The sequence below is a fragment of the Babylonia areolata genome, chromosome 11 (assembly GCF_041734735.1).
Source record: "Babylonia areolata isolate BAREFJ2019XMU chromosome 11, ASM4173473v1, whole genome shotgun sequence".
NCBI classification, from domain to species: Eukaryota; Metazoa; Mollusca; class Gastropoda; order Neogastropoda; family Buccinidae; genus Babylonia; species Babylonia areolata.
In genome coordinates this window covers 493,644-506,713 of record NC_134886.1, presented here as the reverse complement: position 1 = coordinate 506,713, position 13,070 = coordinate 493,644, and the positions used below count along the sequence as shown (strand labels likewise).

Genomic DNA, 13,070 nt, shown 5'->3' with positions numbered 1-13,070 from the left:
ATAATTTATTGTCCTTAACTGAATACGCTTGGTGTGGTGGCACACAGTTAAGATAATTTATTGTCCTTAACTGAAGACGCTTGGTGTGGTGGCACACAGTTAAGATAAGTTATTGTCCTTAACTGAAGACGCCTGGTGTGGTGGCACACAGTTAAGATAATTTATTGTCCTTAACTGAAGATGTTGGTGTGGTGGCACACAGTTAAGATAATTTATTGTCCTTAACTGAATACGCTTGGTGTGGTGGTACACAGTTAAATAATTTATTGTCCTTAACTGAAGATGTTGGTGTGGTGGTACACAGTTAATTTATTGTCCTTAACTGAAGATGCCTGGTGTGGTGGCACACAGTTAAATTCAAAGCACACAATGACGAAAAAGTTTTTTTTTTTTTTTAAAGGGTTAAAGGTGTTTACATTTTTTTGTTTTTACAAGTGTTATTATAATTATCATTAATCTTATTATGCGGTAATGATGTGGTCTGCTGCTTTTGTTCATTTACATATTTCTTTTAAACACTAATGCAAACTTTACAGGGGTTGGAAAATGTGAGCATGGTCAGATTTTGTGTTTGTATTCGCGGTAATATACATGTCGCCTTTTTTTCCGGGAAACGTCAATCTATTAACAATTTCTCTTCCAGAGAACAGGCATACAATTCGTTCATCCAGTATCCTGTCCGCCCATGTGTGGAGGGGTGTGGTGGAATCAACCAATGGTTGAAGCGGAATCACATTATGCACCAAAATACCACGACGCACTGTTTGAATGATAACAGCACACACACACACACACACACACACACCGTGCAGAGAGGAAAACGGTACTCCCCACAGTAACCGGAACAACATTGCATCATCACGGTACACGCGGACACAAGGCAGTCGGCCTGCCCAGATCTGCTGCCGTCAATAATCCAACAATAAATGAATGCGCACTTGGCGGGCAACACCCCACCCCCCTCCCTCCCCGAAAACAACCCGTTTCACCGAGTGAACTGTTTCCTAAAAGATTAGTTGTTTTTGTGATTGAGTAGCTGACGAAGGTCAATTCAATGGCAAACGCGTTGGCAAGGTGTATTGACCGAAGCCGTTTTCCCATTGGTCTTTTTCAATATCCCCCACCTCGCCGCCAACTCGATGCCGGAGAAACTGACCCTACAAAACCATGACTGGCAAGTGAGATGTGTGCCGTTTAGACAGTGAGTGGTGAAATCAGCCACTTACCTCTCCCATCGTGGATGGTGGAAGGTTGTTGTTGTGTTTGTTGTTGTTGCTCAAGGTAAGAAGGGAAAGCCTGACGTCTGCTCCCGGAGACACAGCAAGTAGCTTTTGTCACTGCCTGCTGGGCTGAAAATGAACAGAACAAACAGCCAATGAAATATGGGCGAGTCTACTTTTTAGCCATGGGGTGGACGAGTTAGCAAATCCGCACAGACACACCAACACACACGCAGTCTTTCGCACACGCAGCAGTATGTGAACCATATGTTTGCACAACGCACACAAACACACACAGCCACACACACACGCGCGATCGCGCACCACGAGCGGAGAGATTGAGAGAGAGAGAAATACAATACTAGAATACTTCATTGTCTCTGAAAGATAACTTCTTGTTGACGTGTTTGCTAACAAAAGGCCACCATGTATATGCATTAGCTTCAGAGGACAAATCCTACCGTGCTCCCACATTCCAACAAGAACACCCCTTCAATGTCAACACCTGCCTAGCACAGCAACACAGACATAGAAAAAGTGATTCAGGGCCGGCTCTGTGCCGCGTACACACATGCACACACGTACTGACGCAGGCGCGTGCTCACACATAAATACATACATGCACTGATACACCCACACCCCGGACTCAATTATTCATTATTTCAAAATTTTGGTAATCTGTTCGTGACCCCATTTGGAATTTCAGGGGGGAAACACAATCAAATCTCTATTCAAGCACACACACACCGTCACACACACACACACACACACACACACACACACACACACACACACCGGCACACACACTCAGTGACACACACACAGGTGTTTTGGAAAGAGAAAAGATAAAGACAAAATAACTTGAGAAATATGAAAATATGTGAATAGAATACAAATACTGAAGAAACGTGTTCATGGTTCACCACGGAATATTCGAATACTGTATAGTCTTGTTATAACTGTTACCAAACGACAATGAAACAAATGATGATTTTTTTAAGTAAAAATTAGAAATGGAAAAAGTTTACTAATAAACAAAATTGTAGGTTGTAAAACTAGACTCACTGTTGATAAGAAGCGTAAATCAGTATTACCAAACGAACTGAAACTGAAAAAAGAGAAACAAAACACATCCAACAAAACCCCACAAAAAAACCCACCTCTCCGATTCACAGTGTTGACAGTAGCCCGCACTATCTTAATACGTAGTGTGTGTAGCAGTGACAAAGTTCCATCAATGGCAGGTGTGTCTCCCTATGTCCAACGTCATTGGTCTATCGCTTCGTCCAATACTGATGCGCTTTGTGTGTGAGTGACAGTGACGAAATTCACGAGACGTCGGTTGCGGGAAGTGAGATAAAGCGTGTTAGACCTCAGTGCGCACTTGCCAAGCACATCCTGTGTGGCGGTAGAGAGTCTGTCTGACTGACTTTCCCACTGCCTTGAGCTTGTGGAGCGTCACCCAGCATGTCCGCGTTAATGATAATGATAATGATAATAACTAGCAATGATAATAATAACTAGCAATGATAGTGCCGATCACCTGACGACGCTACTACTACTACTACTACTACTATTACTACTACCACCACTACTACTACTTGTACTGTACAACTACTACCACCACCACTACTACTAGTACAACTACTACCGCCACTACTACTACTAGTACACTGACTACTACTACTACCACCACTACTACAACTTCTCTTTACTACTGCTGGTGAAAGCGAAAGAGGGAGCTGGTTCCAAGCCGACTGGAATGTAAAACTTGGCCAGTATCGTGGACTATGATTATTAGATCCAAAGGAGATAAATTATGATTATGCTGTCATTTTGTTGAGTCGTCACAGTAAACAGTTGAACTGACAGATATAATAACAGACAGGCAGATACTAGGGCAGACAGACACACGTGCAGGAAGACAGAAATCACTCAGTGAAAGTCGGGATCAGTCGAGAGAGGAGAAAAGAACCTAATGGGGACAGACAGACAGCTACACTGACTCATAGAGAGATTACAAATGACACAGAGAGACTCGGACACACACTGATGCACAGACTGATACACAGACACAGAGAACGACTCACACACTGACTCGGACACACAGACACAGAGGCACACTGATACACAGACACAGAGAACGACACACACACTGATACACAAACACAGAGGCACACTGATACACAGACACAGAGAGAGACATTGATACACAGACTCACAGAGAACGAGACACAGACACACACTGATACACAGACACAGAGACATTGATACAGACAGACGGACAAAGAGACTGTGACAAGCTGATACACAGACAGAGACACACACACTGACACCGAGTCAGACAGACACAGAGACACACACTGAAACAGACAGACATACAGACACAGAGATAAAACGACTGGTTTGAGAGTCCACAAACAAACAGGAACGGCCTTTCAACTGAAAAACTTCAAACTTCAATTCATGCAGCCGAAAAGAAAACGTGGCTGGCATGTCAGCGTGCCTCAGGGCGTTAGCTCAATCTCTTTCTCTCTCTGTGTGTGTGTGTGTGTGTGTGTGTGTGTGTGTAGAGCCGTAGTGTGGTAGGGCTGGGGGTGGTGGTTGAAAGGGGGTAAGGGTGGGGAGGTTACAGTTGACTGAGGAGAGGGAGGGCAGTTAAACCAAAAAATTGAATGGGACGGAGGGAGGGGGAAGGAGGTAAACATTGGTGCAGTTCAGTTGCACACACTCTGCAGACACACACGTGTCGTGTGTGGTGGTGACGCAACACTTTACACTCTGTAAAGACACACATGTGTCGTGTTTGGTGGTGACGCAACACTTTACACTCTGTAAAGACACACATGTGTATGGTGGGTCGTGTTTGGTGGTGACGCAACACTTTACACTCTGTAAAGACACACATGTGTCGTGTTTGGTGGTGACGCAACACATTACACTCTGTAAAGACACACATGTGTATGGTGGGTCGTGTTTGGTGGTGACGCAACACTATACACTCTGTAAAGACACACATTGCACAGCTTGTCTGCTGGTGACGCAATGCACTGTACTATTACCAAAACAAATGCCTGAATAGTTGTGACTGATGGGGCGTGTTTGTTGTCAGGCTGGGATCACATCTGTTTGGGATGGGTTCTCCATTTATATGTATTCATTTTTTGTTTGACAAGACCTGACTGCATGTCGTGTGGTCTTTGTGCGTGTTCTCAGAAAAGGTTCCTGTCTCACGCAGGGATCGTCCCTATACGTGCTTAACGCGCGAGGCGGGAGTGGGGCAGAGTTATTGGGGCCGCACCTGTTTTCAGGACTGTGGTAGGCACTGTAGTGTGCTGATGCAATAGCTTGGAACCCCCCCCCCCTGCCCCCCCCCCTCCCCCCCTACCAGCTGTGCGTCTTGTGTTTGGCCCGTGAATCGACCCAGTCTTCTCAACGCGCGTGCTCATTAAGTTTCAGACACGTGACGTCAATCGATCTTCCTGTTTCATCAGTGACTGTTTTGCTTACGTGTCGTGTCAGTTTCTGGTGTGTGTGTGTGTGTGTGTGTGTGTGTCCGTGAACAGCCAATCATGACAGCGCGACTGTCTGCCACACCTCCTCCCACACACTTGCATTATGTTGTTTGTGTGGATTGGGAGTGGTGTGTGTGTGTGTGTGTGTGTGACCCCGCGCGCCCAGCCAACCCAACAGCACAAATGACGAGACACACCTCCAGTCCCCAGCCCTCCCTCTTCCAGTCCCCAGCCCTCCCTCTTCCAGTCCCCAGCCCTCCCTCTTCCAATCCTCTCCTCAGCCTTCCCACCCACCCACTCAGAACAACATCTCGCTACCTGATCGAAGACGTACTGATGATGTGGAGGTTCCCACCCCCACCCCCACCCCCATCACAGACACCCTGCCTAACCTGCTATTCTACCTCCTCACTACCCCCTCCCTCGCCCCCCCCCCCCTCCCCCCCACCACTTCTCGTCCCCCTCCGCCCCCCCCCTCCCCGCCCCCCTCTTTCCCCTCCCCCTCCAGCTCGTAAATTCAGGTCGATGTGGACACAACCTTTGAACAAGGTCCAAAGGGGAACATAATTATACACGGGGAAGCGTGCTTTTGTTTGGCCACACTGGGTGTGTGTGTGTGTGGGGGGGGGGGGGGGGGGGGGGGGGGGAGGCGGGGGCAGGGGGTGTCGGTGTCCCTACCTCAAACCTCAGTACAGCCCGCTGGATTCCACTGATCAACACTTTTATCTATCAGTGAATTTCCCCCTGGACTGGCCCGGCTCGATACGGAACACAGGTTACAAATCAGTTCATTCTCCCCGGTGAGGGATGTTCATTATGGTGGGGAAAAACACTGATATGCCCGAGAATAAAACCAAAATACCCAAACGTCAACTTGAAGTAAACCACACATTCGGTAATAACAGAGAGGGGTCAATTCTGATCAGGTAAAGTTTACTCGGGAAGGGGATGTGGGGTGGGTGGTAATCTACTTAAACCCTGGGGTTAATCTGGACACAGCAGTAAAAACCAACGTGGGTACCAATGTGGGGCTACACCGTCTGGTGAGAAGTCCGGTCAGTGAAGGCCCACACAGTACAGGGAGCACTGCCATGCCTGTCTGTGTCGGTCTGTCGGTGTCGGTCTGTCTGTGTCTCACCTGTAGGGCACTGAGCTCAGTGCAAGGTACAGGCCTCGTTGCATCACCATCACACACACACACACAAACACACACACACACACACACACACACACACACACACACGATATTTCTGTCTTTGCCTCCTCCCCCCACACACCCCCACCCCTCCTCCGCACATTTTTTTCTCAATAACTGATAAGTCCGTTTACATTTTCATATAATTAGGATATTTATTTTGAATACAAGATTTAAGCCAACTTGCTATTACATTTATAATATCGTCCTTTAGTTATCCATTTGTTTGTTTATCTATTTCTTATTCGGTATGGCCCATATCAAACTGGGCTATTTCTAGTTCCTGAACCGGTGTAGGGGAGAAAGATGGTTTGACAAGAACCAGGTCTTTTTCAGGAGTTAACATTATCCGAAGAAAAAGAAAGAAAAAAAAAAAAGAATCAGTTCAGGGCAGCAGGCTAATTAGGTCTTCAAAGCCTTGAAGGAAGCAACGTGTTTTCATGAGCATACAGCTTTGGTCATTATTGAAGGCACTCAGTCCGTCAGGTCATTATTGAAGGCACTCAGTCCGTCAGTTCTTGTTGAAGGCACTCAGTCCGTCAGTTCATACTTGAACTTGCACTTAGTTCCTTAGTTCATTATTGAAGGCACTCAGTCTGTCAGTTCTTGTTGAAGGCACTCAGTCCGTCAGGTCATTGTTGAAGGCACTCAGTCCGTCAGGTCATTATTGAAGGCACTCAGTCCGTCAGGTCATTATTGAAGGCACTCAGTCCGTCAGTTCTTGTTGAAGGCACTCAGTCCGTCAGGTCATTATTGAAGGCACTCAGTCCGTCAGTTCTTGTTGAAGGCACTCAGTCCGTCAGTTCATACTTGAACTTGCACTTAGTTCCTTAGTTCATTATTGAAGGCACTCAGTCTGTCAGTTCTTGTTGAAGGCACTCAGTCCGTCAGGTCATTGTTGAAGGCACTCAGTCCGTCAGTTCTTGTTGAAGGCACTCAGTCCGTCAGTTCTTGTTGAAGGCACTCAGTCCGTCAGTTCTTGTTGAAGGCACTCAGTCCGTCAGGTCATTGTTGAAGGCACTCAGTCCGTCAGGTCATTGTTGAAGGCACTCAGTCCGTCAGTTCTTGTTGAAGGCACTCAGTCCGTCAGTTCTTGTTGAAGGCACTCAGTCCGTCAGGTCACTATTGAAGGCACTCAGTCCGTCAGGTCACTATTGAAGGCACTCAGTCCGTCAGTTCTTGTTGAAGGCACCCAGTCCGTCAGGTCATTGTTGAAGGCACTCAGTCCGTCAGTTCATACTTGAACTTGCACTTAGTTCCTTAGTTCATTATTGAAGGCACTCAGTCCGTCAGTTCTTGTTGAAGGCACTCAGTCCGTCAGGTCATTACTGAAGGCACTCAGTCCGTCAGGTCATTATTAAAGGCACTCAGTCCGTCAGGTCATTACTGAAGGCACTCAGTCCGTCAGGTCATTACTGAAGGCACTCAGTCCGTCAGGTCATTACTGAAGGCACTCTGTCCGTCAGGTCATTACTGAAGGCACTCTGTCCGTCAGTGATGGATTTTGCTTGTCAGCATTTTCCTTCTGGCCGGTACATAAGGTTTCTACGTTGGAAGTCGCTAAGGGCTACGGGACCTTTAACCCTTTAGAGTCTATATCACACATGCAGGCCAAGTGATATTTGTAATGTCTTCAAAGTTCCATTCAATACAGATTAACCATCAAAGGCAAGTTAACTGATATCTGTATTGTCCTCTAAGTTCCATTAAGGACATATTAACGATCAAAAGACCACCTCATGAAGGTTTTCAACTAAGGGCAGATCATCCACCTCAAACCACCACTCAGTTTTAATCTGTTTATGATATCAGTCTGTTTTCCATAAACAACAGAATCATCTGCCTCAAACCACCACGCGATTTTATCGGGTTGTGCTGACATAGCAGGTGAAAGGCTTCCGTTAGGGACAGGTTGTCCGCCAAAGACCCGGCATCACACAACTCCCCTTGCTGATGATGCTGATAGCGTGTTCCCGTTAAGGACAGCTGACCGCCCTAAGATCAAGGACAACCGCAAGTTAATCTTGAAAGCTTTGTACCTGTTGATAGTAAAGTGGCTGAGAGAGACAAGTTAATCTTGTAAGCGTTATACCTGTTGATAATAAAGTGGCTGAGAGAGACAAGTTAATCTTGTAAGCATTATACCTGTTGATAATAAAGTGGCTGAGAGAGACAAGTTAATCTTGTAAGCATTATACCTGTTGATAATAAAGTGGCTGAGAGAGACAAGTTAATCTTGTAAGCATTATACCTGTTGATAATAAAGTGGCTGAGAGAGACAAGTTAATCTTGAAAGCTTTGTACCTGTTGATAATAAAGTGGCTGAGAGAGACAAGTTAATCTTGTAAGCATTATACCTGTTGATAATAAAGTGGCTGAGAGAGACAAGTTAATCTTGTAAGCATTATACCTGTTGATAATAAAGTGGCTGAGAGAGACAAGTTAATCTTGTAAGCATTATACCTGTTGATAATAAAGTGGCTGAGAGAGACAAGTTAATCTTGTAAGCATTATACCTGTTGATAATAAAGTGGCTGAGAGAGACAAGTTAATCTTGTAAGCATTATACCCGTAAAGTGGCTGAGAGAGACAAGTTAATCTTGTAAGCATTATACCTGTTGATGGTAAAGTTGCTGAGAGAGACTGGTATCACTTGAACTGGTTCACCTCATGTCAGGTGTTTGCTTCTGAGAGGTTTATCACCTGTAAGTGACTGTGTTGTGTGTGTGTGTGTGTGTGTGTGTGTGTGTGTGTGTGGAGGGGTGGTGGTGGTGCTGTGGGCCATGGGGTCAGTGGTGGTTTAGTGGTTACCTGGCCGTGTTATCTGTGGGGGTTTGAAGTGCTGTCAGTTCAAGTCTTGCTATCACCTCATCCCTTGTCTTCCCACTTCAGTCACTCACAGTGAGGAGCTGGGAGTCCCGTTTCTTCATGAGGATGACGATGTGTGTGTGTGTGTGTGTGTGTGTGTGTGTGTGTGTGTGTGTACGAGTGTTGCGCGCGCGCGGCCGCGTTGTGAATGTGTATGTAAGTCAGAGAGACAGACAGACAGGGAGAGAGAGACGGGGGTGGGGGTGGGGAGAAATCAAACAGAGAGAGAGAGGAGAAAATCACACAGACAGGGAGAGAAAGAGGTGAGAGAGAGGGGGGGGGGGAGAAAATCAGACAGACAGGAAGAGAGAGAGAGAGAGAGGGGAGAAAATCACAGACAGGAAGAGAGAGAGAGGGGGGGGGGGGAGAAAATCAGACAGACAGGAAGAGAGAGAGAGAGAGAGGGGAGAAAATCAGACAGACAGGAAGAGAGAGGGGGGGGGGGAGAAAATCAGACAGACAGGAAGAGAGAGAGAGAGAGGGGGGGGGGGAGAGAAAATCAGACAGACAGGAAGAGAGAGGGGAGAAAATCACAGACAGGAAGAGAGAGAGGGGGGGGGGGAGAAAATCAGACAGACAGGAAGAGAGAGAGAGAGAGAGGGGAGAAAATCAGACAGACAGGAAGAGAGAGGGGGGGGAGAAAATCAGACAGACAGGAAGAGAGAGAGAGAGAGGGGAGAGAGAGAGAGGGGGGGGGGAGAGAGAGAGGGGTGAGAGAGAGAGGGGTGAGAAAATCAGACAGACAGGGAGAGAGAGAGATGGGGGGAGAGAGAGAGGGGTGAGAAAATCGGACAGACAGGGAGAGAGAGAGAGAGGGGGGGGGGTGAGAAAATCAGACAGACAGGGAGAGAGAGAGAGGGGGGGGGTGAGAAAATCAGACAGGGTGAGAGAGAGAGGGGTGAGAGAGAGGGGGGTGGGGGGTGGGAGGGGGGTGGGAGAAACTCAGATAGATAGGGAGAGAGAGAGCGGGGGTGGGGTGGAGACAGACAGACAGACAATAACTTCGGACACTGACATCATCCCGACGTGGGTGAATGTACTCACGTGACAAGAGCCGTGCTGGAAGCAGCCGAGTTGCTCTGTTCACACACGGCACACAGCACACACACTGCCCCACGTGCAACACACGTCGTCTCTTTTCTTTGGGTTGGCTTAATTAGTCACTGATCACTTCTTCTGGCTCAGTTAATAACTGACGCCGCTTCTTTCGATCTGGGTCAATGGGTCTATATATAACGATGTCAAAACTCTTCGCTGGAGCTCGGCTGGTTCCTTGTCAGTAACACACAGAGCTCAAGTCACGTCATAAACTCCACAGCCTCTCACAAGAAGCAGGTGAAAACAGTCACGAGTTAAATCGGGAGCTCAGTTTATACCAGCCTTTCGTTGCTCAGTGGTGTTCTCGAAATTCTGCTCAGTGATTGCGCCAGCGGCTTTATAGTCCGCTCTCTGCTGCGTGCTGTGTGCCTGTCCCAGTCCATGGCGGCCACGCCCCTTCTCCCTTCCGCCTTTCCTCGCACCACACATACGCACGCACACAGACAGACAAATAATCATGCAGACACACGGACACACACACACACACACAGATACACAAACGCACACACACACACACACTGTCATGCACACACACACACACTGTCATGCTCTCACACACACACACACACACTGTCATGCTCACACACACACACACACACACACACACACTGTCATGCTCTCACACACACACACACACACACACACACACACTGTCATGCTCACACACACACACACACACACACACACTGACTAACTGACCGAAGTCCGGGGCGTGTACAGACTCCGACAGGACGTACTCCTCACCACCCCACCCCCACGCACCCAACGCTCCAGCACTTTGGTGGTGGTGGTGTGTCCATCGAGATCGATGATGACCATCGTTGTCATCCAGATGGGGGATGGGGGATGGGGGGAGGGTGGTGGTGGGGTGGGGGGAAGGATGCTCATGAATCTATCTGTGAGTGCGCAGATGGCTGAATAGTCCAATCTGCGCACGAAATGTTCGCTGACAGTTGGGGCAGACAAAGACAGGCATATCATTGTCAGGGAGCTTGTTTGCCCGTGACTTTCTGGCCTGCCTCTTCTGAACAGCTGCAGCAGTCCTGTTGGCCTCGCACAACCTGGCGCCTTTGTGCACAGCAGCGCGCCATTTGTCACGGTCCACTGCAGATTCCTCCCAGGAGTCAGGGTTGATATCAAACGCTTTCAGAGAGACTTTCAGAGTATCTCTGAAGCGCTTCTTCTGACCTCCGTGTGATCTCTTCCCTTGTTGCAGCTCGCCATAGAAGAGCCTTTTGGGCAGCCGATGGTCTGGCATACGCGCCACGTGTCCAGCCCAGCGAAGCTGGGACTGCATCAGGATGGTGAAGATGCTGGGAAGGGTGGCTTTTGCGAGCACCTCTGTGTCTGGGGTCTTGTCTTGCCACTTAATGTTCAGTAGCTTCCTGAGGCATGTTGTGTGGAAGTGGTTCAGCTTCTTGGCATGTCGTTGGTACACTGTCCAAGTTTCGCAGGCGTACATTAGTGTGGGGAGAACTACTGCTCTGTAGACCTTTAGCTTGGTCTCAAGACTAATGCCTCTTCTGTTCCAGACATTTGCATTGAGTCTACCAAAAGTTGCGCTTGCTCTTGCAATCCTGACGTTCACTTCATCGTCGATGGTCGCATTTCGTGACAGTGTGCTGCCAAGGTATGTGAACCGCTCCACCGCACTGAGTCTCTGACCGTTGACTGTGATGTTGGGCTCAACGTAGGGTTTCCCTGGGGCTGGCTGATGGAGAACTTCAGTTTTCCTCGTGCTGATGGTAAGGCCGAAGTTCCTGCTGGCAGTGGCAAACTTGTCGACGCTGAGTTGCATGTCAGCTTCAGATCCAGCGTTGAGGGCACAATCATCAGCAAACAAAAAGTCTCTGATGATGTCTGTCATGACCTTCGTTTTTGCTTGAAGCCTTCTGAGGTTAAACAGCTTGCCATCTGTTCGGTACTTTAGGCCGATTCCAACATCGCCATCTCTAAAGGCATCAGTAAGCATTGCAGAGAACATGAGGCTGAACAGCGTTGGAGCCAGGACGCAGCCTTGCTTGACACCATTTGTGACAGCAAAAGGAGCAGATGTTTCACCATTGTCCTGGACTCGAGCCTGCATGCCTTCATGGAATTGGCTGACCAAGGAAATAAATTTCCGAGGGCATCCGTACTTGGCCATGATCTTCCACAGTCCCTCTCTACTCACGGTGTCGAAGGCCTTAGTGAGGTCGACATAGGTGGAGAACAGATCAGCATTTTGCTCCTGACATTTCTCTTGCAGCTGCCTTGCAGCAAACACCATGTCAGTGGTTCCGCGCTCTTTCCGGAATCCACATTGGCTCTCAGGCAAATGACCTTGGTCAAGGTGTGCTGTGAGGCGGTTAAGTAGGATCCTGGCAAGTATCTTGCCTGCGATGGAGAGCAAGGAAATGCCCCGATGGTTATCACAGGCTTGCCGGTTCCCCTTTCGCTTGTACAAGTGAATGATACATGCATCTTTGAAATCCTGGGGGATCGTCTCTTCTTTCCACATGAGTGAGTACAGCTGATGAAGCTTCTCAGTCAGCACAGTGCCTCCATCCTTGTAGACCTCTGCTGGTATGGAGTCTGAGCCAGGTGCTTTGCCACTGGATAGCAGACGGATTGCTTTCTGGGTCTCAAGAAGTGTTGGCGGATCGTCCAGTGCTTCGTTGATGGGGACTTGTGGGAGACGGTCTATGGCTTCATCATTTATGGAGGAAGGGCGATTTAAGACACTGTTGAAGTGCTCAGCCCATCGTTCGAGAATGTTCTCCTTCTCGGTGATCAAGGTATTCCCATCTGCACTGAGGAGGGGGGATGATCCTGAGGATGTGGGGCCGTAGACTTCTTTTAAGGCATCATAGAACCTCTTCATATCGTGCCTGTCAGCATATCCCTGGATCTCATCAGCTTTGTCACTCAGCCACTTATCCTGCATCTGGCGTAACTTTTGCTGAACAGTCCTGCGGATGGCATCATACGCATCCTTTTTTGATGTGGACTTTGGGTTGCTCAGGTGGGCTTGATGCAGACGGCGTTTCTCATCCAGAAGCTGCTTGATTTCATCACAGTTTTCATCAAACCAGTCTTTGTGCTTTCTGGTCATGGGTCCCAGGGTCTCTGAAGCTGTACTATAGATCAGCTCACGCAGGGTCCTCCAGTCAGACTCCACATTCTGGTTGTCCA

The 13,070-nt window shown here is 48.1% G+C and overlaps 1 protein-coding gene across 4 annotated transcripts in view; it reads right to left on the bottom strand.

Annotated features, from left to right (window-relative positions):
- Positions 1–10,215, bottom strand: part of LOC143287429 (solute carrier family 2, facilitated glucose transporter member 3-like) — a 77,767-nt gene extending 67,552 nt beyond the window's left edge. Inside the window, exons 1-2 of one of the 4 annotated variants that reach the window (XM_076595419.1) lie at positions 9,843–10,215; positions 1,227–1,341 (exon numbers count right to left, since the gene is read on the bottom strand). In XM_076595419.1, the coding sequence (XP_076451534.1) occupies positions 1,227–1,235 (9 nt within the window). In that variant the 5' untranslated portion in view covers positions 1,236–1,341; positions 9,843–10,215. Of the gene's footprint in view, positions 1–1,226; positions 1,350–2,285; positions 2,310–2,380; positions 2,525–9,842 lie in introns of those variants that run through there. The other 3 variants (XM_076595414.1, XM_076595417.1, XM_076595418.1) reach the window with 3 other exon arrangements.
- Positions 10,216–13,070: the final 2,855 nt, after the last annotated feature.